The sequence below is a fragment of the Strix aluco genome, chromosome 4, assembly GCF_031877795.1.
Source record: "Strix aluco isolate bStrAlu1 chromosome 4, bStrAlu1.hap1, whole genome shotgun sequence".
Lineage (NCBI taxonomy): Eukaryota > Metazoa > Chordata > Aves > Strigiformes > Strigidae > Strix > Strix aluco.
Genome location: NC_133934.1, coordinates 45,322,420 through 45,349,435, shown reverse-complemented (window position 1 = coordinate 45,349,435; position 27,016 = coordinate 45,322,420). Strand labels below are relative to the sequence as shown.

General features: G+C 41.7%; 1 protein-coding gene across 1 annotated transcript; it reads right to left on the bottom strand.

The window, feature by feature from the left end:
• Window positions 1-16,128: 16,128 nt before the first annotated feature.
• Window positions 16,129-17,401, bottom strand: NPY1R (neuropeptide Y receptor Y1). Its single transcript, XM_074821409.1, has 2 exons — window positions 16,706-17,401; window positions 16,129-16,587 (listed from the first exon to the last, which is right to left on the bottom strand). The coding sequence occupies exons 1-2, from the start codon at window positions 17,399-17,401 to the stop codon at window positions 16,129-16,131; spliced, it is 1,155 nt and encodes a 384-aa protein (XP_074677510.1).
• Between the last annotated feature and the right edge of the window lie 9,615 nt (window positions 17,402-27,016).

The window sequence follows — 27,016 nt, the reverse complement described above, 5'->3', positions numbered from 1 at the left end:
ACCCTGTGCCTTGGAGAACTATTCTGTCCATCAGCTCAGGAGAGCATAAATCACCTATGTATGGAGAGAGCTCCCATCTTGACACTTCCAGTTGTTGCCTGTTGTCTCCATCACATTCTGAAGGCTCGCTTCTCAAACCGTACCACCTGTACTACTTCAAGAACTAGCAGACAGGCTGGCAAGATTTCAGAGCTATAACTACATTTACTTACTAGGCTGTAAGAAAACTGCTTGTATTATCAGTACTCACTACAATGGTTTCTTTGATCTTCACAATATCAAGACTATTAGCTTATGCCTTATGTTACAGGTTGCTTGTAATTTTTCATGCTAACTTTAAGATATCTAATGTGGGTGTTGTTAGTGCTGCAACATAGAAACACATGTACAAAAATCATAGTGCCTTATCTCAGACAAATTTGAACTGTTTCTAACCAAGCTGAGATGATTAATTCAAGAACAGCATCCTGCCAACATAGCTACTAGCAGTGCTCTGAGAATACATACACTTATATGATGACCAGGCCGTTCACAAAAAGAAAAAAAAAATATCTGCAAGATAGTAGAATCTATGAGAAACTATAAAAAGGTAGTCTCTTAAGCAGTTTTTACAGCAGAAGGAATTATCTCTTCTCTTTCCCAGAGGATTTATCCTTTCCAGTTTTGTCTAGAGGAGGGCAGCCCAAGATTTCTTCTAAACCCCTGAATCTAGGAATCTGCAGGACCATGCCCTAATTGTCACAGAAAGGGAGTAAAAAAATTCTGAGCAGGTTTTCTGAAATGATCAGGACACAAAAAAATGTGGGATGCGTCATGGAGCACAGCTCATATGCAGCACATTAATGTTCAACAAGATAAAGAATGCATATCTCATATTGCAATGAAGTGTGTTTTCCTATGGATTTTTGTAGGCTCCACAGCAGGGCCTTGATATTTAATACCAAGTACAATCAAATGTAACCTAGTATTACATTTAAAACTCCCGGTATTGCAAATTATAAATTCAAAGCAATTCTAAAAAGTTGCCAGAGGGGATCAGCAGGGAAAAATCTAAAACGCTGATATGAATGGCTAGTGATGAAAATTGTGCTGATCCTACATCAAGTTACCATATCTGAAATGTAAAGGAGCTTTTATTTCTATTTGAAGTGTTCGGGGGGAGGGGATAGTGGGAAAAGGACAGCTTGGGTATAGAAATGGGTCAGCTGTTTTGTGCATTGACAGCATTTGTAGGCTGGTTATCTTAATCCCCCAGGTTACAAAAGACAAATGTAGCAGCTGTTACCTAAATTATCTGAAACATATTTGCAGCACAAATGGGACTGTCCTAAAGACAGGCATGGTACAGAGCTGCAGGTAAACACCGCTGTACCTCTTACTAGACAAGCTATACTGGTTTGAGTTGTCAAAAGATTTTATGCTTCTCTAGAAATACCTGGCACCTAAATAAGGTTTTTAGTGTTAACACCTGCTTAAGAAGTTGAAGGTACGATTTCAGTGCATGCTGTCATGCTCACAACAGTGTGGGTTATGCCACATGTTAACACTAATGCAACAAACATAGGGAAGATCTTGGGGGAAAGCAGCTGGATGATTATCCCATGTATAGCATTTTGGTCTTCAGCCTCCATTAAGCTATCACAAGTACAGTAGTCAGAATAGTTCAAGGCTAGAGACTAACAGGGATAAACATGGATTCCAAGATCTTTTCTAATGACATCAGACTTTCTGCTTCTTTATCTTCATCACTATTATGGTTATGTAGCAAAAAATATTTCAAACGCTGAGGTACTGACTTTTACGGAGAATTAGGTGTCTAAGTCTTTATTGTGTCTCTGAAAATTAAGCCTTCAGTGTTTCTGGGTTAGCTTTCCCCGTGTACATGCTGACCACAATATAAAACTTAAAAGGACCCTGTAGATATTGTTAAAATAAAGTACTCTTAAATAAAGAAAGAACAAAATAAGAACAAAGAACCCAAAGCCCTGATACTGCAAAAAGCTAAATTCCTCCTGGAAAATACTGGTCAATTTCTTCTCTTAAAAAGTTATGTTGATACTGTGCTGAGTTTATTTCATACATTGTACAAGTCATCAGACACAGTTATCTTCCAAGACCGTCATAAAATCTATCCTTAAATTTTAGAAAACTGGCCATCAAACATTGTATGTTGTAAGTGAGAGAGCTAGTAAGATCATCTGAAGGGCTGAGCAGAAAAAGGAAAGTATTTTTAAAAGAGGAACAGAACAGAAGGAAAATGATGGAACAAAATCCACAGAAAAAACAGAGAATACAGGAGTACACCAGTGTTAGCACAATACCAATAGGCATGGGACATAAAGCGAAATCAGCAACTACTCTTTTCTCTGGCAAAACTCCTACTGAACCCAGAGAGGAACTCCATTTTGACATCTTAGATTTTACATCCATCTTATGAACAAGAACTTACTGAGAAAAAGGACATTAGTCAAAATACTAGTAAGTTCTTTTTAGAAATATGTTTTCAAGTATGTGACAGAATACTCTGCATCAAGTCCTATCTTACTATGAAACTTCTGAAAAGTTGAGAAATAACAGTTTTCTAAAAACCTCTAGATTTTTCAGTCACTCTCTATTCAAAGCAATCTTTCCAATTGACCTAATGATGGATTTCTATGCATTTATTACACATTTACATTTAAAAGATACACACCCCAGCAATTAATTGCTACTACAGTCAGTTAAAAGATCTCAGCGCTGGGTATTAATATAATGTGCACATCTATATCTTGGGGGCCAGACTGAAACTCAGTTAAAACAATTTCACATTTCAGATTTTAGTTATTATTTCTCTCTTTCAAGAAAATTCTGCTGTTCGAACTTAAATATGTGACACAAACCAGCCCCAGTGAGCATAGTAAATAAATTCATACCTAGAAATAGGCTCTCTCATTTTATTAGTATCACATATCACAGTCTCTGAGCACGTTACAAGGGAGACAGGCTGAGTCATATATGACTTCATAGGTCAAGCTTAGCTAAATCAAGACAGTTCCCTCTAAGTTAGAACTTTGAAAGTGAGCTGAAAATTGGAGTTCACAGTGGTTCAACACAGTAATTGCTGGTAAAAGTATCACATGCTGATTTAAGCAAGACAGTTTGAACCTACTGGCATACCAGAATATATCTGGAGAAAGCTCAAATATCAGGTCTAGAGATATTGGTTAGCCTATTCCTCAGACAGAATCCTGACCACTACATTTTCCTGAATACAATTCTGTAGACTCAAGGGCGTAACTTTCTTTACCCATTGGATGTAGTCCTGCAGCAATTTGTTTCTTCCATATAGTTTCCAGGTGAAGAAGACAAAAAAATCACAGAAATACTAGCGTTTGGAATCCAAAGACCCACAGCATGGATCACTGTACATGGTTGTAGAGTTTACTAGAAAATGCATATTGCCCTGATTATTATGTTTCTTGGAACAGAGCCAACAGCTTCTACAGTATAGTGTACATGAAAGGGGGTTCTATTTGGAAAAGCATAATGGTTGTCAGCACACAAAGCTTAAATCAAAAGACAAGCACAGATTCATTTAAAGCAGCAAGCACTCCAGGCTCTAGACAAAGTCCTATCAAGTCTTTTCGATTAGCAAAACCAGTTGTTCACACAATGGTGGCCACTGAAAATAGTAGAACTCATAGCAGATCAGAGCTAACACTGATGAAGTATTTTCCTTATTACAAAGTTAAGGCACAGTTTGTCTAGCATCTTTATGTGGTCATGCCAGCCTAAGCACTATGCATTCCCATTCCTAGTCATTCACTCATTCCTTCCATTAACCTCTGCCCTTCACACCAGAACAAGTTTTGTGTAACCAGGTGACAAATTGAACCAATTCCCTCATTCAAATCTCTTCTTTACTGTTAGGTTTATTGTTAGTAAACTGGATCTATGCCACATCTTAGTTTACCCTTCACTGTGACAAGTGATTGTGATATGTAGGCGTGGGAAGAGAGGAAGGTGGGGAGAGGGATTGCTTAATCCTGAACCATACCTACAAGAGGTCTGTGTGATCATTTCTGTGATTGCAATATTGGCTGCTTGCAATGGGAATAGAGAGGATCAGTGTAAAGAGTTGCAAACACAACACTGAAAGGAAACAGACATAGAGCTTCTTAAACCCACACTCACTTTGAACTTGTCTTACAATACGTTTCCTGTTGTTCTGGAAACAGTACCATATATAAGATATTTCTAAATCTATGTTTATCTCAGTTTCTGTCTAATTAAAGCAGCCCTATCTGCTCTTGAATATCGGTTAACTATTAGGGCACAGTAACAGAGTAGTTCGAGGTCTAATTAAATACTCCTGCTAGCAGGCATCCTTTTTCAGAGAGTACTGAAAAATCAGCATAGCTTTCAGATTGGGTCAGTATCGGCAGAGGCCTTCAGTGAGTTTTTTAAAGTCATCAGAACTCTCTCTCTGCTACCCAGAACTAAAAACACAAGTTGGAGAGGTGTTTGATGGAGAGGGGGGAGAGTTTAAGAGATATAAAAATATACCTTCTGAGCAGAGAGGTTTTGTTTGGCTCATTTTTTTTTTTGCCTAGCTGCAATCATAGTCATTGGACAAACAGTGTCACATTTCTAAGAAAAGCATGAGAGAAATCGAATGGCAATATCCAGTGTGACAGGGCTAGCACAAATTTTTAGTAAAAATGTATGAATAACACTTGTCTTTATTATGCAGCTAGTAGTATTGCATATATATTCATCAGAAACACTTCTTCATCTGTAGCTTTTTAAAAAAAAAATAATTATACCAAGTAAGCAAAGTATATTAGAGCAATCAGAACTCTTTCAAATTCAGCTGGCTTTAGAGTTGAAATAGAATAATTCTATTGAATAATTCTGTTGAAAAAGAATAATTTGTACTGTCAGCACCTTCACTGACAAGATCTCTCTCTAACATAGGAACCATGCTAAACCGGATCTTATTATTCAAATAATTGCGAGCTTTATTTATAAAAAAAAAAAAAAAAAAAATGCCCCAAACACAAACTTTGACAAACATATATACTGTAGCTTGGCCTAGAAACTGACAATTATCATACATTTCCTACCACAAGTTACTGTAAATAAAATTAATAAGATTTGGATTCCATGTCTCTATGCCCTGTATCTGTACCTCGGCCCACCAAATTTGCCTCAGCTCTCCTCTCATACTCCCATGCAGACTAACACTGCAATACCACAACTCTTGGTTGTGGTCCGTAATTCCTGGACCCCATGGTCCTCCTTCCCATGTTGCCCTGCCTGGCTCAGACAAAAGAGCGTACTCATTGCCCAGATAATGCTGGCCAGATGGCTGCTGCCAAACGTAGCAGGCAAGAGTGACTTTCCTATTCTTTTCTTACTCAGGCTATGATAAAAATGCTTTTACCTGCATAGCTCCCAATCTTCCTCAAACTTGTAAGGGCACAACTGTACCAAGTTACTCTTATATTTAGTGCTTTTCTAACAGTGCATATATAAATCAAATATAGTTTAACAGGTCTACCTAAGAATATATTATACCAAATTTGGACATAAGAGTGAAGTAAGTGGCAGCACTTCTGTATGAAAGGTTACTTGGATCTTGCTTAATGGATTAGTAAAAGCAATACATCACTTAATGTGTTAGTGTTGAAACATTTACAAAGTAAGTAAAAAGGCTTTTTCAGAATGCAGTGTCTTTTAAGAGATTAGTGAAATCAGATTGTGTTTTTCAAGATGCCTGAAGAATTGACATTTGAGAACATTCTCTCTCTTATAACACTGGAGTAAAATAAATGGAAAGCTAACAGTAACTACAGCATAGTAAATATGATTGCAAATAGGTATGTTTTAAAAACACATAATAATTCATAGCTTGGAGATAAAACCAGCTTCTCTGAGAGCTTTACTTGAAGAGAGAAGGATCTCTGTTCTGTGGATAAATTTCTGATGTTGTCATTCACAGTATCACAGAATGGTTGAGGTTAGAAGAGTCTTCTGGAGGTCATCTAGTCAAACCCCCCGGCTCAAGTAGAGCCACCTAGAGTCAGTTGCCCAGGACCATGTTCAGATGGGTTTTGAATATCTCCAGAGATGGAGACCACAACCTCTCTGGGCAACCTGTGTCAGTGCTTAGTCACTCTCACAATAAAAAAGTGTTTACTGATGTTCAGAGGGAACCTCCTGTATTTCAGGTGCATTGCCTCTGGTCCTGTCATTGGGCACTGCTGAAAAGAGCCACTGATCACCACCCTCTGGGCCTGACCGTTCATCCAGTTTTCAATCCACCTTACCGCCTGTTTATCCTGCAGCTTCTCTATAAGCATGTTATGTGATTCAGTGTCAACCAGTTTACTGAAGTCAAGGTAGACAATATCTAATGCTCTCCCCTCATCCACAAAGCCAGTAGATAGCTTGGTAAGATAACCTTCATCATAGAAGGTTATCAGGTTTGTTAAGCATGACTTCCCCTTTGAGGGGGGAAGTAACTTTGATGCTGACTACTTCTGATCACCTTCCTGTCCTTCATGAGCCTGGAAATGGTTTCCAGGATTAGTTGTTCAATCATTATGAGGTAAGGCTGCATCCCACCAGGGCCAATGGACTTATTTATGACCAGTTTGCTTAAGTATTCTCTGACCTGATCCTCTTCCACCAAGGATATGCCTTCCTTGCTCCAGCCTTTCCCCCTGTTCTCCAGGTCCTGGGATTTCTGAAGGCTGGTCATACTAGTACAGACTGAGGGAAGAAAGCATTCAGTACCTCAACCTTTTCAATGTCCTGTGTCCCTGGCCTCTGCCCCATTTAGCAGCAGACCCGCATATTCCCTAGTCTTCCTTTTGCTGCTTATTTACTTACAGAGGCCCTTCCTGCTGTCTTTCTTGTTGCCTTTCTTGTTGCCTTTTCCCTCACCAGACTCAGCTCCAGTTGGGCTTTGGCTTTCCTAACCCCCCATTGCCTGCTCAAGGAGTGTCTCTGTATTCCTCTCATGTTACCTGTCACTTCTTCCCACTTCTGTATACTTACTTCTTAATGTTTGAGTTTTCTCAGGAGCTCCTTGTTCATCTGCACAGGCCTCCTGACATCTCTGCTTGACTTCCTGCTCATTGGAATGGACTGTTCTCGAGCTTGGAAGAGATGAACCTTGAATATCAACCAACTTGCCTGGCCCCCTCTTCCCTCCAGGGCCTTAACCTAGGCAACTCTTTCAGGCAGATCCCTGAAGATGCCAAAGTCTGCTCTCCTGAAGTCCAGGGTTGTGATCTTGCTTTTGGCCCTGCTCTCTCCTTTTAGGATTCTGAACTCTACCATCACTGCAGCCAAAACTACCTTTGATATTCACATCCCTGACAAGGTCTTCCTCATTTGCAAGTATGAGGTCCAGCAGAGCATGTCTTCTCATTGGCTCCTCTATCACTTGTGTCAGGATGCTCTCCATTTATTGTCATAAATGCTCTCCAGGAACCTCCTAGATTGCTTATGCAGGTATCAGGGTGGTTAAACTCCACCATGAAGATCAGGGCCTGTGAATATGAGGCTTCTTCTAGCCATCTGTAGAAGGTCTCATCTACTGTTTCCCTGATCAAGCAGCCTGTAGCAGACATCCACTACAGTGTCACCCATACTAGTTTGTTCTTTAATCCTCACCCATAAGTTCTCAGTTGGCTCCTCATGCATCTTCAGAAGAGCTCCATGCACTCCAACTGCTCTCTCACATAAAGGGCAACTTCACCTCCTTGTCTTCCTGTCCTGTTCTTCTTAAAGGGCCTGTATCCCTCCATTGCAACATTACAGTCATGGGAGCCATGCCACCACATTGCCATGATCCCAACAAGACCATAGCTCTGCAATCACACACAGATCTCTACTTACTCACATTTATTTCCCATGCTGCACACGTTAGTGTACAGGCACTTCAGAGAGGCACTCCAGCATGTCGATTTCCCAGAAAGTATCTGGGGATTTTCCCCAAATTGCTGTCTTGTAGTCACTTCCTTGCTTACCTGCAAATGCTCGAGCTGACCCCATTTAACTTATATTTTGCTGGTTTTGTCTTTGCCCTCATTCACACCACCCCAGGTCCTTTGCTTGTCAGCCCTGTCCATCACTCCCTCGCAGGCTGCTGGTAATAGTCTTCATCTCACATCACTCCCAGTTTAAAGACCTTCTTACCAGATCAGTCATTCTGCTGGCAGAGATACCTTTGCCTCACATAGTGAGGTGGATCCCATCTCTCCCAAGCAGATGCTGATCCTCAGACAGGGTCCCATGGTCACAGAAATCAAAACCCTGTTGCCAACACCAGCTGCACAGCTGGTGCAGCTTGGTTTGTTCCTTCCAGAAACATGCCCCAAACATAAGAACTGCTAAACGTTTAGGGCTTTTTTATAAATATATACAATTCGCTTAAAGTCAGCATTTTAAAATGTTTAAGTGATATTAAACATGTATATCTACATTTTACTGCGTAGCATATAAAACTTCAGACGATAACACCTATAACATGTATGTCCTGCTTAAAAAAAACAAATTTATTTAAAGAACAGGTACTCACCTTATCCAATAACATTCCACACCCTCAAAAAGCTTTGGCAAATCTGTCAGGTCTGAGTGAAAATTATCAAGGAATTCAAAAGCCAAGGAAAGGAAGGGAGAAAGGCAGCCAAGGCACATAAGGAACAGCAGGGTTAAATATTCAGTATGATATGCTGATCCTAGGTAATATAAAATCCATGGGCCTAAAATACCAGTCTGACAGCCTTCACAGACTGATCTCATTTACGTGCCTCACCAACACCATAATCTTCTGAACAATGTCAGAGATGTTACTGCAGTCATATTGAACTAATATGAGTGAGACCAAGCTCAGGCTTTATAATTTCATGAAGTCACTGGGTTATCTGAATTCTTAATTTCCACCACAAAAAAAATAAGTATTTGATTTCAAGTTTTTATATGGTGACGTAAAGGTGCCCTTACCTAATTCTGAAGATAGCCTTTTGTAAGCAGCTATTTGCAGCGGTTTTATTCATGATTGCTGATGCTCCTGCTGTAGGAGCACCATTACCAGGTAAATCCACAGCCTTTCTTGCAGAGATTCCTTACTGCCTGGAGTGAATTTTAAATGTAAACTATGCTGTCAGGCTGTTAGTGATAATTTTTTTTGACAAAGTGAAAAAAGCAGTAGTAATGATAATAAAGCCCACACTTTTAGTAGTGAAAATCTATAAATATGTATATCTGTCAAGAACCAAAACTACATTCAGAATTGCTAGTGCCCTCTTCAATTTTCTGTGAAGCAAATTGGTTTAAATCAGTAAGCCAGACAACCTGGCAGACACGTTTAACTTGTAATTATGTCAAGCAAATACGTCAGAGTAAAACTCAAGAGAAGAACCCAATAGGTTAACCTTACTGTAAGCACCAGCTGAAGATGACTGTTTGGTATGTCTCTCGGACTGACATGGATGACTGTGGAGTTGTATCTGCTGAGTCCACACAGATAGAAAAATGTCACTTTTTATGGCCTGCTGCCCTCTCTAGAAAGCAGATATTCAGATGTGTATTGCACCTTTGTGTCACTTGAAACAAGGACCTTACCCAAAGCTCATTGAAGTCAATGGGAGGCTTTCCATTAACCTTGTAGTGTTTTAGGTCAGGATTTAAGGCTCTTACTTTAGCACCTGTCTAATTATAAGCACAAGAACATGGTGACTGACATCCAGGGGACTACCCCTGTGCCCAAAATGATAATAAATCAAGGCTTAATTGAAGAGCCTCAATCATTACAGACATACTAATAATGGGAAAAAATCCGAAAAGATAATCCAGTCCTATCCATTAAATCTTTTAAACATACATCTTCTAGTCTTAAAGAGAAAGAAGTGAGCAGTTTTCTGTATATATCTTCAAATATATTACAAGCAATGAGAAGCTTATAGGCAATCATGAAGGCCATAGGCAAGGAAACAAGTTGTGTTACCCAGTGTCTCCTACTAGCTGGATGTCTCTGGAGGCTGGTCACCGTGAGGGAACACTAGATACATAGACTTAGCTAACGTTTAGATTACATGAATTAAAATTATAACAAAAGCTTGAAATGAAAAGGGCTGAATAACAGTATGCAACAAATGTATTTCCTACATCTCTACCCCCTGAAACATCATCACATTGCCAGTCACATTTCTACAAATCCTGTACGGCCTTTCACCCATATGTTCAAGAACACATTGAATAGGATCTTTCAAGAACATCTTTTCACAGAGAGCTTTTATTTAGAAACAATATAAATAGCATAATAAAAATGTCATAGCTTGTGCGGGGAAAAAAAAAAAAGATTGCAAAGTGAAAAACACCAGCACAGTATCAGTGTGAACACAAACCAAGAAAGACAAGGAGAGCTTTGCTGATCAGGTTGCTACTCCGGCCATGAACAAACGTTCTCTGTGTTGTGCAGAAGTGAAAGCAAATGGACTCATGTGCAGTGGGTGGGTGCAATAAAAAGCTGTTATTTTTCAGTTGTGCCAAAAACATTTTGTTTCCTTCGTCTCAAAAAGACATCTAGATTAATCTAAGGTGAAGAATCATAAAATACATTTTCAGAGTAATTTGTAAAGATCCATATCCCTTTTCTGAAAACAGAACCTATTTATCACACATCCTTTTTTGACCACCACTTTGCTCAAAAAAACATTTATGTTTCAGTCTGTTGGCCCCCAAAATAAATAAACGTCTGAGTCTCCCTTTGAGTCTTTTTATTTATATCTGACAGAATGCATCAAGGCTTCATCTAGATCTTCTGCTTTTTTGCTCTTTTCCAAATTCTGTATATCTGAAATTTTGCATAATTTGTGGCTAGTTAACCATGCAGAGCCTCTCCTGTGTAGCAATCTCTAGCCCATTTGCATCCAATGCTAATTTAATGCAACTAAGCCTGATCTGTGTCAGAAAACAAGATCATCACCCCAGATCCTTGAAAAACACAACACTGTGTGCTGTCAGTTTTGTTGCAATGAGCTGAATGTTCTGTATGGACATAATTCCTACATAGCCTTTGTAAATTATGTACTTCCGTGGAGTGCAAATTTTGAGAAACTTGCCAAACAGAAACTTGCTGGAAGATAATTTTAACAGAAGAAACAGTTTAAAGCACTGTCCTGAGTACAAATTCCTGTGACTTCCTCAGAATCCAGCTGCCAAGAGCAAGAAGTGACAGCAGGAGCACCATGGAAGATGGAGGAAGGGAGGCAGTAGTCATCAGGCCTAGTGCTGGCCCTGGAAGCTGGCTGTCCCTTAGTAGCTTGTATCAATAATGGAGAGAAAGACATTTTGGTAGATGCGCAGCACCTAGAGTAGGGCAGGTGTGAGTGCCCTTGGGTTGCCACTGGAGGAGGCTAGGAAAACTGCTATCCTCCAGATGAAGTTAGTCTTTGTGAATGCTCTCCTTAATCTTTGAAACGCCAACTTCAGTTGGACCATTAACACTGTTTTGCTTGGGCAGAAATACTGAATAGAAGTTATTTCTGGCCACAGGTTAATTAAAGTGTAAGAGACTAAAGCTGGTCCTATTTTCTTCTCTTACATGTAATGCTCAAACATTTAAAATTCTGAAAAACACAGAAGAAGAAAAATTTCTTTCACATCAACTTTAGCAATGACTTGGGCATTTAGTAATGACTCAGGGAGGCAGATGATACTACATATTAAATAACACAGGAATGAAGAGGACATGGTAGAGCTTGGAGTTGTAAATATCCTGCTGTCAACAAAACTTAACATTTGGTTGTAAGTATTATCTATCCTTTCTACTGATCTGAATTAATTAAATCTGTTGCAGACAGAGGTATTGTTTAAGCTTATGTTTCCCACTATTCTGTACGCTTTAAAAATAAGAACAGAAAAATAGTTTCCTTATTGTCTTCATTCCCTATGCACTGGTTTGGTAAATTCTTTGATCCAAGGAATTAGGACTAGGTCTGAACCAAAGCCAGACACTGGACTCCAGAAAAAGTCCAGAGAAAAACTGTATGCCATTAATTTATTTCTATAATAAGCTGAAATCCAAAATCTGATTTTTAGGAAAGAGTGTGAGCTGCCAGCCAGCACTGCACTTTCATTCGGTAGAGTGCTTAGGCAAATGATTAACTTTAAGCAAATTCTCCAGTTTCATTGATCCCAGAACATTTTCCTGAGGTCAGAATCAGAATTTGATGAACAGGTCTGGATTTAAACATATGCTGATTTACAGTCTGAATATAAATCGGTATCAACTTTTGCTTTCAGGATCCATGAGTAATAGCTGGTACTGTACTGCAAGACAGCAGAGTCAGACTATATGAACCCTTAGCCCTTCACACCTTCATCAGTGATGACATGCAGTCAGCATCAGCTCAAGTGACCTGGGGGGTCCTGTCATGTTAATTCCTTTTCCTGGTTTAAATCTGACTTTTTTATGAGGTGGAAAAAAACGGGAGGGATATGGGTTGTGGGTTTTTCTAATAGCCAGCTTTTTCCTAGCCTACCAAAAGCAGGTATTATTGTCAATTAATTGGGTCCTTTATTATTACCCCTTTTTTTGAACGAAGATGTGAAAGTTGTGGATTACCGTATCTAGTGACAATGACACAACCAAGAGATATGTGGAAAAAAGCAATATGGGAATACAAAAGTATTTACTAAGGTGACATACGAAGACACTGGTGTATTTAGATTATGCAGAACCTTTAAATGTCTGTGGTAGATAAAAGTGAAGTTTAAGATGATAAAATAACTGACAAATGAAGCAGATATTAATGTTTATTAAATAGTTGTCATTTAAGGCTATTAAATAGTTACATTTGTCATTTAAGGCTGTAGATTTGACATGAAATGTATTGCACATAAATAGTAAGATACATTATGGATCCTTCACTGTTCTGTTTTTCTGTCAGTAAAACTTTTCTACCAGTCTGAAAGAATAAGAGGGATCTTCAGTCTTTTGAGACAGAAATTAGCATGTGCTGAAGTGTGGGGAGTTTGACAAAACAGCACATAGGAGGAACAAATATCAAACCAGAATGACTGAGAAATGATAGAGAAACATGAAACCCAACAGCATAACCTGTAAAAAAATTTAGTATATAGAGGATGAGAAGCCATGCTGGAGCTCTGAAAGTGGAAAAGAGGATTAGTGGTGTAGCCAGGCATCGGGAAGGGAAAGTCTCCAGTGGCTTTTGAGGACACCAGTGTCAAGCCATGAAACCAAAGACAAAAATACTGCTCTCAGTAGATGTCATCTATGCCCTGCAGATGTCAGGTCAGCACCTCGGAGAGACTACTTTTATCTTTGTCCTCAAATTCTTCAGAAGAGCAATGATTTTGCTTCTGAAATTCTCCAAATGCATTTTCCTGCTGAACACTCTTTACACTGTGTTCATTTCCACTGTCGTTTCAGGCAGCATCCCCTGTGCTGTTTGTATGACGATGTGCTAGCCTGTGTCCTTAGCAGAGGCTCAGAAAGGCTTCTTGCAGGGAAGTGAGGAAACATATAAGAGAAGCCTGATCCTAGGACAGCAGTGCAGAGGAAAAATGGCTCCTGAGCTTAACACGGATGAGCCGAAGGAATGCTCCTACTTACACTTCACCTTGTTTATCAGGTGTTGGCAGGCAAAAAGCACCTGACACGCATTCTGGAGACAGTATGAGACAGTATCAGATGGGCTGTATGATTTGAGACTGTACCTCAAGCAGGAGAAAGGTTGACATAGGAGGAAATATGTTGCTATCCCACTGGAGACCTCTGAATCTTAGGACACACTAGTTTTAGGCTTCTGTGCACCTGCAGGTTCCTCTAGAGTTGCTCCAACACCTACACTGTAAAAACACTTAATTCAGCCTGACCAAAAATTTCCAGCAAACTAACTGGAAACCTTCTCAAATAGTTCTGTTTTCTTCTTCCACTGGATTGGATGAAAGTGCTTTCTTCAAAAATGGGAAAAAACATAAAATTCACTGTGATTTTTTTTTTTTTTCTAATGGGAAAAACCCACTGTGACATTAATAGAGAAACACGGCTGGTTTTCTACATTTTATCTCTTTGGGGAAATACACACCCCTTAGCACATGAAAATTATCGTAAAGTGGCAGGGGAATAATTTCAGGAGACTCTTGTCAAATTATTAGCAACATGCTCCACAGAGAACCACAAAGAAAAGGGAATTCTCATAAAATACAAAAGGGCAAAGCTCTGAAAGAAAATTCTGTCTTATAATTAATTTTCTACATTCCCTCTCTGTTCTCAACCACAGAAAACTCCTTTTTAATTAAATTATCTGCCAGTAGAGAAATACATGGAATTATAATGCACAAGAACACATTGCTACTTTAATATTCTACACTATTTATAAGACAACACAAGGCACAGTTTTTGAATTTTAAATACTGGCAAACCAAATAATTTTAATTTCTTAGGCATTTATCCATGTCAGATTTAGAGCATATTAAATTCACCATCACATCCTGAGATCTTTTTGCTCAGAAAGGTATCAGGTCAGATTTCCATTGATGCTACATTTACATTTATATCCATTTTTAAGACCCTCTTCTCTGCCAGAATGGTTTAAAGTGACCTTGCTAAAAGAAAGTAGGGTCTACATTGTGTTTTTAAAAGCTGATTATTCAAAAAGGCATTGACTATACAGCAAAGTACACTGTGTGACACAGAACCTCAGCTGGCTGATATTGTTGTAGTTTCATTTACAGCAGTCAACTTATGTGGGTTTCCCTCAGCTGGGGATCTAGTCATGTATATTTTGTGTAATTAGAGGATATATATATTTTAAGCAATAACACACAGAGCTCTATTGTGATATTTGGCAAATATTTCCGCACTTCAACCAACTGTGAAAACTGTGAATTTGGAAGCTAAACATACCAATTACCCCCATCCTACATTCATATCCTCCTTTTAAATTTTGCAGTTCTTGATTAAACCATCTATTGTCTTGGAGATAATCCAGGTTTATGCCATTGCATCTGAACACAGAATAGTATGAGGCTATACATAATTTATATAGATCAGAACTAATTATTATGAAAAGACTCAGGTAGCTAAAGCTCATTTTTCTAATACCACACCTGGTTTTCACTGTCACCTGCAAGGATGGAATTGCACCTTGTCCAGACAGTGAACAGTCCCATCTCCCTTCAGATTCTGGATATAGGCGTCAAGGAGAATTTCCATGGTTCATAGGCTTGGGACAGGCGGTACGTTTCATTCCAGCAAGACTAACTCCTGTCAGTGATGGCAGATGAAAACAGGGTTTGGGTTTTTTAAATTAAAAAGCCTGTATTAATAAAATCAGCTATAATCAGTCGGGACTGAAGGCCCATTTGTGCTTTCATTTGCTGTGGTGAAACATCAGAGTTAGCCCATTGTGCTCTGTGGAATTACTGTAGGGTTTTATTCTCATAAATGAGAACAGAATTTCTCTCTTAATCCTGCCTTTGAACCGAAGTGATTACAGACTGAATTGCCTCTATGCATGAGGCAACTGCATGTCCCCATTTAACATATTCTACAGGTTTCACAGAATCATTTTCTGTGTGCCTATGCTGATTTTACAGTATTTTCACATCGATCAAATGCCAGATTGAAAAAGAAGAACAACAACAAGAAGAAGAACTCTTCAAATCAGAATGTCCTAATTTTATGCGGGGATGGGTGCCCTCTGTAGTGACAGCCTCCCTGTGGTTCATATTGTTTCTAATGGTCTTAGATGGACGCTCCTGAAAACTACTTCTCTGAAAAAAATCAATAAATATATCATTGTGCTAAAGCGCATGACTGTACAAAGAAGACAGAACAAAAGGGAGATGATGAAAACCATAGGTAGTAGCAGGTCCAACTATGTCTTATAATAAGATTCAGATATAACTGCTGCGAACATTAAAGCACTAAAAGGGGCAAAACCACACAGCATATAACTTCAAAGTGACAACAATCGAAGTTCCTTGGAAAAAGAAGATGAACATTACCCATTTTGTACTTGTTATGTAATTGTGCTTGTCCTTGGACACGTTTCACCTGTGATCACACTTCCAGCAGTTTGGTGTAGAATTTTTATTACTTCTCTATATTTTGTCATCATCATCACTATTTATTTTTTTAAATGCCACTGGGCTTGCCTGCCTTAAAGAGGTTTTTGAAACATCTGTGTGCATGGTAGACATGGCTATAGTCTCATAATCCTCCTCGCGGGAGCGGAAATGACAAAAATGAAATAAAAACTGCAGGTCCCTTTGGAAATTCTTATTGAGAAACCCGTAGAAGATGGGGTTCACACAGGTAGAGATCATGGCGGTGAGGTGGCAAATCAGGAACAACAGGTTGTGGCTGCAGGTAGTGACAGGCAGAATTTCATGATTCCAATCAAACACGATATTGAAGATGGTGAGAGGCAGCCAGCAAACTGCAAATGCGACCACTATTGAGATCAGCATGATGTTGATCCTTTTGGTTTCAGAGGATCTGTACTTATTATCTCTCATCTTGTCCATCATGTTGTTCCTTTTTTTTAACCGTATGTATATCTGCAGGAAATTCAACAGAGAAACACGTGGGATAATTTAACCTACAACCATCATCTTTGCAAGGATAAACAAACATCAGACAGAAAGAAGTACATATCGTAAGAGGATTCTCTCTTACCTTCAAGTAGCAAATAAATATAAAACAAAGTGGTCCGAAGTACTGAATCACCAAAAGCGTCGTCGTATAAGAAAGCCTGGCAGTGTCCAAGGGGAACAGGTCCAAGCACACATATTTGTCCTTGTATTCATCAAATGTTATGTTTCTGAAGGGTTCATCTGTTAACACATGGTAGATCAGGAAAGGCAAAGAGGAAGCTGTGGCTAAAATCCATATGGCAGCAATCCCCATGTAGGCATGTCTGTTGTTCGGCCTCCAGCCACGGGGATTGATGATCAGCTGATGGCGCTCGATAGCAATGAGGACTAAAGAAAAGACCGAGACGGTGATTGAGGCACATTGCACGAAAGGATTCAGTTTGCACATGGCCTCCCCAAAAATCCAGTGGTCCATTAAAGTATACACAAAGGTAAAGGGAAGACACATGATGGTCACTAGAAGATCAGAAAAGGACAGGTTGACAATGAGGATGTTGGTAACGTTGCGCATCTCCTTTTGTTTTAAAATTATGACAATCAAGGCCAGATTCCCAGAGACTCCCAGAATGATCACAGTCCCGTAAGCCAAGGCCAAAGTGAAGACCATGGCCAAAGGCACGTGGCAATCCTCATCCTCAAACTGCAAGACCTGCGAGTTCTCCGAAAAATTCAGGTGGCCGGAAACATTTCCCAGGGGGGCGAGAACCGAAGTATTCATCTCGTAGCCAACTCGCCCTCCGCCGTGCACAGCCGCCGCCGCCGCCGCCGGGCTGCTCCCGCAGGTCAGACCGCCCGGAGCCCCCGGGCCGCGCCCGCCCCTCGGGGCCGCATCCTGCTCGCACCACCTGCGGAGAAGGGAAGGAGCAGGGCCCGGCACCCCCGGCCGCCGCGCCCGCCCCGTCACCCCCCGGCGCGGTCCCGCGGGGGAGCGGAGCGGCCCCGGGCTCGCCTGCCCGCGGCGGCGGGGGGGGGGTGGGTTCCGCGCCGCGCCGCCGCTCAACCCGCGGGTGGGCGCTGCCGACCCGGCGGCCGGGGAACCCCCGCCGGAGGACGGGCGGCGGGCCGGGAGCGGGGGCTGCGGGCCGCGGGAGGGAAGGAAGGGAGGAAAAAAGGAAGGAAAGAAGGAAGGCGGGATCAAAACGCAGCTCTGCGGGTGGGGGACGAGACCCCTGCCCGGCCCTTTCCAGCCGGCGCAAGTCGCACGAAACGAGGAGCTGAGAAGCAGCTGCAGTCTTCCACCAGCGAAGCCTTTACTTGCTGTTTTACATCGCCTTTTCACAAGTTTAATCTGCAAAGCTCTGCTTTCTCAAGCTGCTCTAAGTGGAATTCTATCCAGCCATCGCATAATGGGGGGGGGAACCCTATCCGACCAATGTGAGGGGTGGAAAAATTACTCCAAAAATTGCTGCATTCTTCTTTACCTAATACATACACTTGATGTTGAGCAGCTGAGTGCCCACAGCAGCACTGGCACTGAGTCAAAGGCAAATCAGGAACTCTGAACACCTTAATCTCAGCTAGCAGAGCTGTACAGCAAAGAAAGAAAAGAACGAGATGAAAGACAAAAAAGAGCAAAAATTAAACACTGCAGAAAATTTCTTTACCCATGCAACACAAATAGGCATGCCTAAATAACCACCCCTTTGCAAGGCCGTGGATTTTAAAATCGGAGAAACTCAGGCATATGTGTTCAGAAGGGGGGGAAAAAAAAGAAAAAGAAAAGGAAAGAGAGAAAGTAATCAAATAACCTGATACACCTTTACTCCAACTTGCCATTAGTGGCAGCCGCACTGAATCTGGAACTTTCCCTCTGCCCACTCCCCCATGAGCTAAATTTATTGCTCACTTAACCTTAGGTTATGGTAATGAAAGTAATGCCGCTTAAAATTCACACAAGTGGGTTTCAAACCCGGCTTCATATGGCACTTATCACAAAAGCTGTAAAAACATTGCCCACTAAAACGTACTTCATTAAAAGTAAGCCTGAATGGGTGAGCTTTTGGTCTTAAATGATATTTGATATAAATCTCTGTGCCATCGAAGTCTCCAAAGCAGAATCGTCTTTCTTTTACTGGTGGCAGACACCCCTTTAACCAGTCACATGCTGGGGACCAGAGCTGGGGCTGAATCCTCACTGGGGCAGAGCCAGCATGCGAGGGCTGGGCTTGCAGGTCTTCCTGAGGGTCAGCTGAAGGATGACCATGCCAACACCATGTCTTCTCGCTGGCATCATGAGCTCACCTCAGCTGGCTCTGCCAGTTCTTCATAATCACCACATGAAACTGCAACAGGCGATGTAGCTTGCCTCTGAGTGGCATTTTACTGTCAAAGTTAACAGTGATTTTGGACAAAAGGCATCTCTGCCTGAGGTCTGACTACTCTGATTTTCAAGTTAGCTAGGTATGCACCTGAGCATTATCTCTGAGACCTGCTGCCTCTGCCCTGCTGCTGTGGACTGGTCTCCCTAGTCCACAAAATCTGTTTTAACCTCCAACAAAAAACCTCCCACACCCAGGGCCTCTTGAAACGTCGCTTCAGCCAGAGACAGAAGTAGGTGCTTTACCCAAAGGGTAAGAGCGTGGGTGATGCAGAGAGCAAGGACTCCTCAATTCCAGGAGTATGACTTTACCCCAGTCCAAAAATCAATGTCTGGATTTAATCATGGTCTCCACTGTCACTCATACAGCACGAGGTGGGCAGTCCAGCCCTGGGACTTGACAGGACAATGGCAGGAGCAGAGTGGGCAAGGGGCTGTGTCCTGCAAGGAGACAGCTGGGCAGTTTTCTCACCAGCTGGGACCAAACTTCACCCAGCAATGAAATGGCCTAGGTTTCAGGCTCTCAGTTTTTCTTTACCCTTAGCCAAGCTCTGCTCCTGCTTATTTATGAAATATCAAACTCAAACGCAGAAAATGCCACTAGTCCTTCTTCCCTTGCCTCTCCCAATAGCAGAGAAGCAACCTGAGAGCACGGCTGGGAGCAGCTCCGAAACACAGCACTGCTGGCAAGTGACAAGGAGTCCTTCCTCCCTGCCCACCTCTCCAAAAAGGACCAGGCATCAGGAGGAGATGAAGTTGCATCTCCTCGACAGCTGCACTGTTCCCTGTCCCCTACCCCACCAACTCCGAGGCCAGGAGGGAGATCCCTCCCCATCCTGGGTGCTGGAGCTGGGTGGGGAGAGCCCACAGCTCTGCAGACCTCTCCGGGTGATTGCACAGTCTCCCCCACCACATACACTGTTCCGACGCTCCGGGAGGGTTTTGGTCAAAAGTTTAGTGCCAACAGACGGAAAGGGTGAAATAACACGCTGTGAGGTGACTGGAAATGCAGTGTAAAACTATTCAAGCTCTTCAAAAGGAAGCACAGAATGCTGCCAGCTGAAGCCAGTGGTTCTCCCAGCCACTCAGAAGTCCAACCTGGAGCCTACCCCTCCCTGGGATTTTATCATCTGCACCTAAGACAGCAAGCAAACACCAGCCCAACCAGCATGCAACCACCCACAGTCACGGGAAAGCAACCGCAGGGGAAACTCACCTTGCAACTGCTCTGCCCGTCTTTAATCTGCTCAGGGGCTGGCTCAGGAGGCTGGATGGAGAAGGAGTAGGGAAAGGGGAAGGATCCTCTAGTATTCCTCCAGCTGAGATCCTAAAGATTGGTGAGGAAGGCTGGAGACTCCCCCTTAAAGCTGAACTCCACCTTATCCCAGTATCACATGATGGTGCTCTGCTGTGCAGATCCTGAAAATCTCACAGCAAGCACATCACCTTTAAATTACACATCTGGGGGTGGGTTGCCTAGTAATTCTGAAATAAATGCAATTAAATATTGAAACAAAAGAGGAGGGGGGGGGGCACAGGGAAAAGCTCAGGATGGGAGACAGTTTTAAATCGCTGTCTGGCTGTTTCAGCATTTTGTCTGCAAGTTATTGCCATCTTGTGGACAAACTAAAGACGGAAATAGAAACTTGGAAAGGGGACGAGGAGGCGATCATAAGAATCAAGTTACAAAGTTCGGGTTTGGCTTTTTAAACCAGTACAGTTAGCTTCTGCTCTGTATTTATCATGAAAAGCGATGACTGGATTAATAAGAGTTGTCAAGTTGCTGCTCTTGCTATTTTTTTTTTTTTCAGCTAGAAGTAGTAAGAAATTCTTTTAAAAGCAAATTAAGTCAATAAAGTATCAAACCTCAAGAAAATACAGCTGTCACTGTGGCCCTTGTGGATATTTTTCTGATTCATCCCAGCCAAGTGGTTCACCATCCTGTATGACCCAGCGCAGTGGGATACTCCAGGGAGCTGGAAGGAAAATGGACCCCTGCAAATAAAGAACCAATCTCCATAGTGTGATGCAGAGCTGGTAAGGTGGTAGCTGTTGCCTTGGCCAACTCTTCTAATTATTTTGAAAACTCCAGTTTCCAGCAACTAGGCTTTTTTTAATGCAGCTGGCATGAGTAGCTCTGCAAACTGCTACTAGCTATAGGAGGATAGTTTACTGTTTACTGAACGAATTAATAAAAAGCAGAACAGAAAATTTCATTTTCCATTCGCTCTTTTCATGATCCAGAAATACCTTGCTCTCCCACTCACAAATAGCACTGCTGCAGAAGATCTACTTCAATGGGCATAAAATCCAGTGAGTTTGGAAGTCTGAGAGAAGTTACCCAGATAAACTTAAGCAGCACTTTGAAAATGCCCTGACAAATCCTGCAGGCTGCTTTAGGAGTTTGGATTTCTTGGAAAACATCAGTGCCCTAACTCTTCCAAGGCTCCAGATTAATTTTTCAAGTGTAAGGAATTACATGTTCTTACATTCTTACCTTCAGGCATACTCCTATTATAAGGCAACACTGTTATGTCGTGGATAACTCTCAGGTGAGGAACCATGTTAATTACAGCTAAAAAATTGCACGAGACATGATTGTAACATTTTTTTGCAGAATGAGCCTCATGGGAAGGTTTCAGAACCCAGCACTGAGGCTGATGTGCACACTGTATTTCCAGGAGCTTGGCTCAACTGGATTGTAACTGCAGTCCTCAGTGTGAGAAACAGAGGGGCAGGCATACCTCAAGGTTGTTACAAACCAGTAGCCAGGGCACTGCTGACATTTTAATAGCAGCAGCCAGAAGGTAAGTGCGGGCTGTATATAATGCCTCTCAAGAACTTCAGTCATCTGTGGTTCATCAACATGCACCAGTCTCTGCCTGAGCAGAGCAAAGGTAGATACACTCAGGCAGAGATCTAAGCTGAAGATCCCATAAAGAGCATATTTCTGTCTAAAGCAGCAACACTTTAGGACATGTAGAACTGAGGACTCTCATTGCTATGCATGTGGAATGATCCATTCATATTACCAAAAAAAAAAAAAAATATTGTTCAATATAAAGAGTTTAAGGGCAATAAACATATTTCTAGGTAGGGAAAAAGTCTTTTTTTATGCCAGGATGATCCCACTACTTCCCTGTAATGCTCTTACCCATACTGGGCAAGATGGCTATTTTAAAAATTAAAATAAGCATTCTGTGATACAGAATTGTAGTACTCTGCCAACAGGTATCTTGAGCAGAGACACATTTTTAGGACCAGTTCAGAAAAAAAAGTTCGAGTTTACATGACAAGGTTTTGGTAGCGGGGGGACTGCAGGGGTGGCTTGTGTGAGAAGACACCAGGTGCTGGCCCCATGTTGGATGGAGCCATTTTCAGCTGACTCCATATTGGATCCACCGCTGGCCAAAGATGAGCTCATCAGTGATGCTGGTGGTGCCCCTGTGATAACATATTTAAGAAAGGGTGAAAAATGATGCATACCAGTTGTGAGAGAGAGGAGTGAGAAAAATGTGAGAGAACCAGCTCTTCAGACACCAAGGTCAGCAAAGAAGGAGGGAAAGAGGTGCCCAGGCACCAGATCAGAGATTCCCTTGCAGACTGTGGTGCAGACCATGGTAACACAAGTTGTTCCCCTGAAGCCCATGGAGGACCACGGTGGAGCAGATTTCCATGCTGTGGTCCATGGAGAGGAGCACACACAGGAGCAGGTTTTCTGGCAGGAATTGTGGCCCATGGGGGACCCACGCTGGAGCAGTCTGTTCCTGAAGGACTGCACCCCATGGAAGGGACTCATGATGGAGCAGTTCATGAAGAACTGCAGCCTGTTTGAAGGACCCACCTTGGAGAAGTTCATGACAGACTGTATCCCATGGGAAGGACCCCACGCTGGAGCAGGGGAAGAGCATGAGCAGGAAGGACTGGCAGAGACAACATGTGATAACGGACCACGACTTCCATTCCCTGTCCCCTCTGCTGCCCAGGGGGTGGGAGTGTAGAGGAGTCATGAGGAAGGAGTGAGGTTGAGCCTGGGAAGAGAGGGGGGCAGGGGTGTTAGTTTTGTCTTTGTTTCTCACCATCCTACTATGGTTTTAATAGATTAACCTATCACAGAGGCATTCATTTGCTATCCTAGCAAAATCCAAATACAGAAATGCTATTGTTTCTGCCACAGAAATTTCCAAAGTTTCAGATAGGTATGATCTTCTTTCTCCTCCACTTTGTCATTAGTTATGAGAATCTCCATTTCAGCAGGAAATGAAGTGATTCACAATACTTCATATTTTGATGGTTAGTATATACAATAATTTCAAACATCTTATAAACACAGACGAAGCAAGCCTCACAATAGCTCTTTTATACTATGTAAATATAATTACCAATAAGAAATTGAAGACAAATCCTACGTGTCACTCAGTGACCTGAACTCACAGCGATGGCAACAAATATTCATAGAATTATTTACACTGAAGACAGATGCAAGGTCAGGCTTTAAACTGGGCAGTGGAGCGATGGAAAGGGCTGCCTCAGTCACTGAGTCTTTCAAACATATATGCTATACATATGTGTGTATATACCTATATAACCTAAGACTTAATACAAGTTTCCTGCTCTGCCATACTGTTGTGTGCCTGCTTGAGATGGCTGAATCTGTTCGAGCTCTATCAATCTTCTCTGAAGCACTTCTAAAACACACTAATAAATAATCACTCTAACAAACAGAGACAGGCTCTTTCAAACTCTTTCCATTATAGCTATATAAAATACATGTTGTGCAGTAAATGCCGCATAGCATCAGGTGTGTTCTGTAGGAAACTCAGGCATTAGCACTTCCTAGCTATTCTGTGTATCTCCAGTCTCAACATCAAGCTGAGTGTCTTCAGCTAGAGCACCAAGCTCACAAAGATGACAAATGATTCCTCAGTAATTCTTGTTCTATTGATGACCACTGTCAGGTCATGAGAACACTGGAGTAGAAAGATAGCTATTGTGTTAAAGATTATGCTCTTCCAGGGAGTAAATTTTTTCAGTGCATCAAAGGCACCCTGGACTGGAAGACTGTATTTGTGTGTGTATGTTTATTTGTGTGAAAGCATGACACTGAAAAAAGAGAATAAGTAGAATAAAGAGAAGACAAGTATCTCAACTAAGGAAATAGAACATCCTGAGTAAAAGAATACAGAATTTCTTTGAAGCAAAAGCATTGAGAAGGGAATGAGATGTTTTTAAGAAACACGTAGAAAAAATACACCAAGAGATCAAACCATTAAAATTCTCTCTCACTGTAACTCTCAAAACCAGAAAAGATGTCATAAAATGAGGCGGGCACTTTCATTACAATGTATTGTCATGTGCTCAGGCAATGCAATCCCTCTGCCAAACTTAAAATCCACTGAGTGAAAGCACACCACGAGAGTCATTTGTGGTTTCTACTGTATATAAGCCAAACTGAAGTCACCACTACAGAAATGAATGGAAATTCTCTCTGAAGGTTTTTTTAACTTTATTTTTATTGTTTTCATTTTCTAGTAATGAACATCAGTACCATTGAAATACTTGCATTTCACATTACTCTATTCACGGATAAGGGAACTCATGCTCCTTGGGGCAAGTCTGTCATCAGCAAACTAAACAGGAATTTTGCTGTTGAGTACAATGAGAATAGCAGCAAATTTGGCTAAGAGCATGTTTATTCTGCAATGACTGCAACTGACACCAACATAACAACACTTCATTTGACTGCTAATGTCACAAACCCAAAGAAGCTGTATGAATGATTATGTGGTTAATCTCTGCTGAGAGTCTTGCTGCTGCAGTTCCATTTTCAACAATACAGCCAAGCTAACTAGTGTAAAGCTATCCTGATCATATGTAATGTTAATTAAAGACTGCTCGAGATATAACCTAAATTATGTCCACCTGGCTAAAATACTAAGCCATGTTTTCTGCTACGGCCACCTCACTCTGTCCATTCAGGGCTCAGACTCACATACACTCATACATAAGCTCTCATCCGGCTTCAGATGAAGCAGAAATAGGCCCTGTGCTTCAGCATGATCATCCAGAAAGGGCATTAATAGTCAGTGTGTATAACATCGGACAACAAATGTGATGACACATGTTAGGCAGCAAAAATTATCAATTCCATGCTCACCCTTGGAAGTATTTTATTAGCTAACCATCAGATGTCCTGCCTTTCGGTGCAAAGACATCTCAACCATTGCGACCTTTTTAGTAGTCCAAGGCTCGCTGCCTTCATGCCCAGCTGCTTTACATGAGGTAAGAATCTGTGGAAGGGATGGGTTATACAGAAGCCAGATATTACTGGGTTTTTTACCAGTGTTTTGTAACAGTATTTTAATAGTTTTTTTGTGGGCGGTGAATAGTTGGGTTGATGTGTGTGAAAAACTTTGACCAACAGAAATGCTTTATATGTACCTCACAAAATTCTGCAAACCCTGTAGTAGTTGTGTCCTACCATTTTACACTGTCTTGCCCATGGATAGGTGCTCTGTTAGTAGCAGACTTTAGAATAACATTAGATTTTGACTCATGGCAAGCTTTGACTCAGGATGACTGACTGCATGCTGTGGACATTAGGTGGCTTAGACCTTGAATTTTTGTGGCATTCATCAGTTCTCACCAACTTCCATTGGACCTTTGAGTGTTTATGTCTTTCACATGATTAGAGGCTAAATTTTCTAAGATACTGGGATGATACTCCCAAAAGAAAGATACATTCAGGAATGTGGTAAGAAACATGCTAAAATTAATTTGTATTCATATAACCACAGAGTTCTCTCCTGTATTTGCTGTTGTGCCCTTTTGACTTGGGAATCACAGCCTTCCCTCTCTGATGTATCATTTCTCTTCCCCAGCACCCCCAGAATAGGTATATTTCATCATCATCATCTCTTACTTCCTCAAGGACTCCTCTATGGTTTCAACAACCCTAAGGAGGCTGGTTTCTAGGGAACTTGTACTATTATCTGTTGTCAGTCCTGACATCAGATATCTCTAATGTCAGTACCTTTCCTATCTCTACATCGCCTATTTTATTATTCACAGAATCACAGAATCATCAAGGTTGGAAAAGACCTTCAAGATCATCTACTCCAACCGTTAATCTAGCACTGACAGTTCCCAACTACACCATATCCCTAAGTGCTATGTCAACCTGACTCTTAAACACCTCCAGGGATGGGGACTCCACCACGTCCCTGGGCAGCCCATTCCAACACCTAACAACCCGTTCTGTAAAGAAATACTTCCTAATATCCAGTCTAAACCTTCCCTGGCACAACTTGAGGCCATTACCTCTTGTCCTATCGCTTATTACTTGGTTAAAGAGGCTCATCTCCAGCTTTCTGCAACCTCCTTTCAGACAGCTGTAGAGGGTAATGAGGTCTCCCCTCAGCCTCCTCTTCTCCAGACTAAACAACCCCAGTTCCCTCAGCCGCTTCTCGTATGACATGTGCTCCAGACCCTTTGAAACCAGCTTTGTTGCCCTTCTTTGGACACGCTCCAGTAATTCAATGTCCTTTTTGTAGTGAGGGGCCCAAAACTGAACACAGCAATCGAGGTGCGGCCTCACCAGTGCTGAGTACAGGGGTAAGATCACTTCCCTGTCCCTGCTGGCCACGCTATTTCTGATACAAGCCAGGATACCATTGGCCTTCTTGGCCACCTGGGCACACTGCTGGCTCATGTTCAGCCAGCTGTCAATCAACACCCCCAGGTCCCTCTCTGACTGGCAGCTCTCCAGCCACTCCTCCCCAAGCCTGTAGCGCTGCTGGGGGTTGTTGTGGCCCAAGTGCAGCACCCGGCATTTGGCCTTATTGAAACTCCTACAGTTGGCCTTAGCTCATTGCTCCAGCCTGTCCAGATCTCTCTGCAAAATTCAGTAGTATTACTGGCAAGACAGAGGTACACAACAGTGAAAAGGAAAAAATGATCATGATCTGAATAGTAATCACCTCTGCTGTGCACAAGTATCAGCAAGAAATTGTCCAG

Excerpts from the sequence above, each read along its gene's own strand:
- NPY1R (XM_074821409.1), bottom strand. The coding sequence starts at position 17,401 with ATGAATACTTCGGTTCTCGCCCCCCTGGGAAATGTTTCCGGCCACCTG. Across the intron at positions 16,588-16,705 it reads TATTTATTTGCTACTTGAAG|ATATACATACGGTTAAAAAA; the intron begins GTAAGAGAGAAT and ends AATTTCCTGCAG.